At 38.6% G+C, this 6,000-nt stretch overlaps 1 protein-coding gene across 9 annotated transcripts in view; it reads right to left on the bottom strand.

Annotated features, from left to right (window-relative positions):
• Positions 1 to 321: 321 nt before the first annotated feature.
• The window catches only part of LOC121286326 (M-phase phosphoprotein 9), a 91,535-nt gene continuing 85,856 nt past the window's right edge, over positions 322 to 6,000 (bottom strand). For 8 of the 9 annotated variants that reach the window (XM_041203404.1, XM_041203407.1, XM_041203402.1 and 5 more), the window contains 2 exons: positions 2,617 to 2,685; positions 322 to 1,187 (listed from right to left, as the gene is read on the bottom strand). In XM_041203404.1, coding sequence (XP_041059338.1) covers positions 1,086 to 1,187; positions 2,617 to 2,685 — 171 coding nt within the window. In that variant the 3' untranslated portion in view covers positions 322 to 1,085. Of the gene's footprint in view, positions 1,188 to 2,616; positions 2,686 to 5,430; positions 5,683 to 6,000 lie in introns of all 9 variants that reach the window. The other variant, XR_005944916.1, reaches the window with a different exon arrangement.

The following is a 6,000-nucleotide window of genomic DNA, read 5'->3' as shown; positions in this document are numbered from 1 at the left end:
ACCCGTGTCTCCAGAGGATTAGCCTGGGCCTCTGGATTACTAGCCCAGTGACATTACCACTACACCATCTCCTTCTATGATGGTGTTTGCCTTAGGAGGAGGCCAGAAGGAATCCGTTACATCCTACTGACTGAAGACGCTCATTTCTTATATTCACATCCTGTGTTCTACTGTTGTTGAAGATATGGATGTTCACAGGATCACCACTTCTTGTTGGTTGCTTAATCCACTACCATTCTCATGTAGGGATGGGAGGGTAGCGAGAACGTTGCTCTGATTCATTAATTGTAGTTCTTGTAGCTCAAAAAATAGTCATTCCAGTCTCAGCATTACATTTTTAATAAGTTGTCCAAACAGCAATTTATAGTCTTACATATTCAAAGCATTGTTGGTCAATTAAAATAGCTAGACATGGTTTAGTAATTAGAAAGAAACTTGGAGGTTGAGTGATGTGCTAAAGTTATTGGCACAACTTTCATAGACTCTATGAAACTCGTTGCAGATACCAAAAATATATTTACTTAAGTGGCTTGTCATTTTGAGATATCCTTACTGAATTAAGACACTTTATTGCAATAGCATGTCTGGCCTTTCAGTTTATTTAATACTGCATTTTTATATATTTTTTGAAAAATTAGTTCAAGAAAATGTATTTCAACTTCAAATATAAAATATTAAAAAATTCTGAGAAACAAAAACCCTAAGTCTGCAAAATATTTTATGACAAGAGCTTTACATCTTAGTGCAGATTTTAACAAACAGTAACCACTTCTATATGGTCTACATCATATACAAAAGTACAGATATTATGCACTCTCTAAACATTACTAAAATATATCTTGTGGGTTTTAGTTCCAATTTTAATAACAAAACTAGTGAGATATGGACTGCGCTTCCTAAAAAAGGCACAATGTTTTGCTTTACATGTACAACAGTGTGACCTGTAATATATAGACACACATATTAAGGCCATCATTCAGTCTCAATGATTCAAAATAAACCCATCTTTTACCAGTGAAAACTGTGCATACACATGTAGTTTTAGTGCAAGTAATGATTTGGTCAAATGAAGAATGGGAAACAATTTACAAATTTGCAGAAGTTCGTAAAACATGAAACCGCTTCAATGTCATACGGATTGATCCTAGATCGCGATTGATCTTTTCTAAACGATCTTCTAAAGCTTCCTGTGAAAACAATTCAGAATAATAACAGTACTCAGTGCATAATGTGAACTTTGTGCACAATCAAATCTATGGGGAGAAAACGCACAAGATGTGGTTTGAGGTGAGAGGATGATCTGTTTCCCAACTCTACTTGGTCAGGCAACTGGGATGAGACAGATTTAAGCCTTTCAAATTGTCTCAACCAAGTTACATTTCTTAGCAAATAGATTTATTTTATATAACAGCAGAGTTCGCTGGATATTTGCCATGTAATTCAAACTACAGACACTGCATATCTATCCTTCCCAATAATTATTTAGATAGCCAGTAAACAAAGAAAAAAACATTCTGGAAGTGTCACCACCTTTTTAAAATGTTTGATCCAAAAATATTGTACAAATATTATACATCCATCTCATGTTAAATATTTAGTAACATATAAATTCCCCTTGTGAGTGATTGCTGGCTGTGCTCAGTTGATCTGTTCTGGGTTGAATGGAATGGTTATGGAAAGCTTTGAGATTCTTTCTTTTCTGTCTTACTGTAGAGAGTCCAGGCTGCATTCTTCACCAGCTGCTCCTGTCCCCTTCCATATATCCTCTGCCCATTTCCCTTGAATTTCTATTTTTTAAACACCCAACAAATATCCTTTCATTTTTACTGGACTGATGTGGAGGCCATTCCTGGTGATATTTCAAAGATTTGTTTTTAAATTATTTGCTCTAAGTATGTAGACAATATTTGCAAGGCCACATTTATTACCCATCCTTAGTTGAAGTATTTGGTGGGCTCCTTCTATAACTAATTTGTTAAGTCATTTCCACAGGCACCATAAGTCAACAATGACAAGTGGACCTGGAGCATAGCAGATTCTCTTTCCTGAAGGACATTGGTGAAAAAGTAAGGTTTTTTGAGCAGTCAGGCAAATTTTTTTTTTCCCCCGATACAAAACTACAAATTACTCCTTCTCCTTCAGGTATCATGCCCTAAGAGGGCGTGGGCAACCATGAACTTCCATTGGGTTGGTCCATGATTATGCTTGGAGAAGTACTGCAGTGGTTGGAACTAACAACCTGGAGGTTGTTAGTCCAGTAAGATCCTGGTTCCAACCTCTCATCTTGTAACTGGGTCTGAATAGATATTTTCTGACTCTCCTCAATTTAGTTAAGATTCTCATTGCAATATCTTGCCACAGTTTATCTGATCTTTCGAAGTTATCAGTGACTTGGTAATCTCATTTCAACTGCTTAACTACTGCAAATTTGTATGTAAATTAGATGTGTTATAATGTTGCTGATCTACTTAATGTTGTGTGATGTAGTATCTACCTTATTCATTTTTGCTCATCTCTCTAACCCCAGTAGAAATTCAGAAGTAAAAAAAAATTTTAAAAGTTCACTAAATTATAGCTCCACTACAATAAAACACATGTTGCAACAAAATTGCATACCTTTTCAAGCCTTGCTTGCAGATTCATTCTACCTGTTGAACCAGGTATGCGACTTAATGCAGCTTCGATCTACAGTAAAAAATTAATATATTAAACTACAGTAACATGGAAAAAATATATAATTGGCAAAGGAAAGAACTGTGATTCCCTGTATTCAGTGATTTCTGTTGTAACAAATAGAAATATAAAGATAGTGGATGAATTGGTGGTTATCTTTCAAAATTCTACAGATTCTGGAAAGGATCCTGTAGACTGGAAAGTAGCAAATGTAACATCACTATTTAAGGGAGGGAGAAAGGAGAGGGAAAACAGAGCACTACAAACCTATTATTTTGACGTCAGTAGTAGGGAAAATGTTAGAATCTATTATAAAGGATGTGATAACTGGGCACTTCGAAAATAATGGTAAAATTAGGCATAGTCAACATGCCTAATTATGAACGGGAATCACGTTTGACAAACTTGTTGGAGTGTTTTGAGGAAATTACTTGTCATATAGATAAAGGAGAACCAGTAGATGTGATGTATTTGGATTTTCAGGAGGCTTTTGATAAGGTCCCACACCGGAGGTTAGTAATCAAAATTAGAGTGGATGGGATTGAGGGTAATATACTAGTATGGATTGAGAATGGGTTAACATACAGAAAGCAGGGAGTAGGGATAAACAGGTCATTCTCAAGATGGCAGGCTTTTACTCATGGGGCACTGCGAGGATCAGTGCGGGGGCTACAGCTGTTCACAATTTATGTAAATGATTTGGATGTGTGGACCAATTGTAATATTTGTAAGGTTGCTGATGGCACAAAACTAGGTAGGAATATAAGTTGTGAGGATTCAAGGAGGCTTCGAGTGGACTTGGACAAGCTAAATGAATGGGCAAGACCACGGCAGATGAAATATAATATAAATTAGTGTGAAGTTATCCACTTTGGTACGAAAAACAGAAAGGCAGCGTATTTCTCAAATGGTGAGAGGTTGGGAAGTGCTGGTGTCCAAAGGGACCTGAGGGTCCTTGTTCATGAATCACTAAAAGCTAGCATGTAGCTGCAACAATCAACATGGAAGACAAATGGTATGTTGGCCTTCATTGCAAGTGGATTTGAGTACAGCAGTAAAGACGTCTTGCTGCAATTATATAGAGCTTTGGTGAGACTGCACCTGGAGTATTCTCAACAGTTTTGGTCCCCTTATCTAAGGATGTACCTTCCATGGAGCTGGTGCAACAGAGACTCACCAAACTAATCCCCGGGATGGCAAGATTGTTTTATGAGGAGACATTGAGGAAACTGGGACAAAAGCAAAATACTGCTGATGCTGGAAATCCGAAATAAAAACAAGCTCTGAGGAAGGGTAGACCTTTATACCGACCCGAACATTAACTCTGTTTCTCTCTCCACAGATACTGTCAGAGCTACTGAGTTTTTTCAGTATTTTCTGTTTCTATTGAGGAAATTGAGCCTGTATTCTCTAGAGTTTCAAAGATGGGAGGTGATCTCCTTGAAATTTATAAAATTTTTACAGGGCGTGACAGGGTAGATATAAACAGGGTGTTTTTCCTAAACAAAAACAGAATTACCTGGAAAAACTCAGCAGGTCTGGCAGCATCGGCGGAGAAGAAAAGAGTTGACGTTTCGAGTCCTCATGACCCTTCAACAGAACTTGAGTCCGAGTCCAAGAAAGAGTTGAAATATAAGCTGGTTTAAGGTGTTGGGGGGGGGGCAGAGAGAGAGAGAGAGAGAGAGAAGTGGAGGGGGTTGGTGTGGTTGTAGGGACAAACAAGCAGTGATAGAAGCAGATCATCAAAAGATGTCAACAACAATAGAACAAAAGAACACATAGGTGTTAAAGTTGGTGATATTATCTAAACGAATGTGCTAATTAAGAATGGATGGTAGGGCACTCAAGGTATAGCTCTAGTGGGGGTGGGGAGAGCATAAAAGATTTTAAAATATTTAAAAATAATGGAAATAGGTGGGAAAAGAAAAATCTATATAATTTATTGGAAAATAAAAGGGGGAAACAGAAAGGGGGTGGGGATGGGGGAGAGAGCTCAAGACCAAAGAATGACCCAAACCTCCCTGTCGCTTGCCATTTTAACACTCCACCCTGCTCTCTTGCCCACATGTCTGTCCTTGGCTTGCTGCATTGTTCCAGTGAAGCCCAACGCAAACTGGAGGAACAACACCTCATCTTCCGACTAGGCACTTTACAGCCTTCCGGAATGAATATTGAATTTCAACTCTTTCTTGGACTCGAACTCAAGTTCTGTCGAAGGGTCACGAGGACTCGAAACGTCAACTCTTTTCTTCTCCGTCGATGCTGCCAGACCTGCTGAGTTTTTCCAGGTAATTCTGTTTTTGTTTTGGATTTCCAGCATCCGCAGTTTTTTTGTTTTTATCAGGGTGTTTTTCCTGGTGGGTGAGTCTAGAACCAGTCTCAGAATAAGCAGTGGACCATTTCTGACCGAGATGAGGAAGAATTTCTTCACTCAGAGGGTGATGAATCTTTGGAATTCTGTACCCCAGAAGGCTGCGGAGGCTCAAACACTGAGCATGTTCAAGATCGAAATTGATAGATTTCTGGATACTAATGGCATCAAGGGATATGGAGATAGCGCAGGAAAGTGGCGTTGAGGTAGATGATCAGCCACGATCCAACTGAATGGTGGTTCAGGCTTGACTGGCTGAAATGGCCTACTCCTGTTCTTATGTTCTTAACACTTTGCTTCAGTATAAAGTGTAGATTTCTCCAAATGCATACATTACAAATGCTGCCAGATGCAATTAGCTGTCATGTTCCAATTTTGCTTTTTACCTGATAAATGTTATAGTCTGTCCTGCTTTGTCATTTTCATTCTTTGTAAATTCCAACATCCTTTGTCCTCATTTTTCTACAGTGCCATCTGTTCATCTGCACAGTTTACTAATGGCCATTGTTATGATCTTTGGACAGACCCCAGGACATATGGGAGAGATCCGGTTAGGGAACAATAACATTTTGTTGAAAGTACATAGAGATTGAGTTGATGACACCTGCTTTTGGAGTAAAGCCACAAGATTCCACGGGCTTTTAACAAACAAAAAAAATGCAAACTTTACCATACAAGTTCAGAAAGATAAAGCAATTTACAAATCTGTCTCATACTCTAACATTCAGGGTAACTATGAAGTCCGATTCCATGGATTTTTCAACACCCCCGCCCAGGCGTCTGTCACATTGTGAGCCAACCAATCTCACTTAACTTAGTCTTTCTCACAAGGGTTTCCAATCTCCACATTTGAAGTCCTGCCTTGGAATTCTCTCCAAAAGTCGCTCCCACTCATATGGCTTTAACAATGGCAGGGTTTCAATCTCAACTTCCGTGATTCCTTTTCCCTGGATTCC

This window comes from Carcharodon carcharias, chromosome 13 (assembly GCF_017639515.1).
Source record: "Carcharodon carcharias isolate sCarCar2 chromosome 13, sCarCar2.pri, whole genome shotgun sequence".
Classification (NCBI taxonomy): domain Eukaryota; kingdom Metazoa; phylum Chordata; class Chondrichthyes; order Lamniformes; family Lamnidae; genus Carcharodon; species Carcharodon carcharias.
Note: the sequence above shows the minus strand (reverse complement) of the source record. Positions and strands in the feature narration are given on the sequence as shown.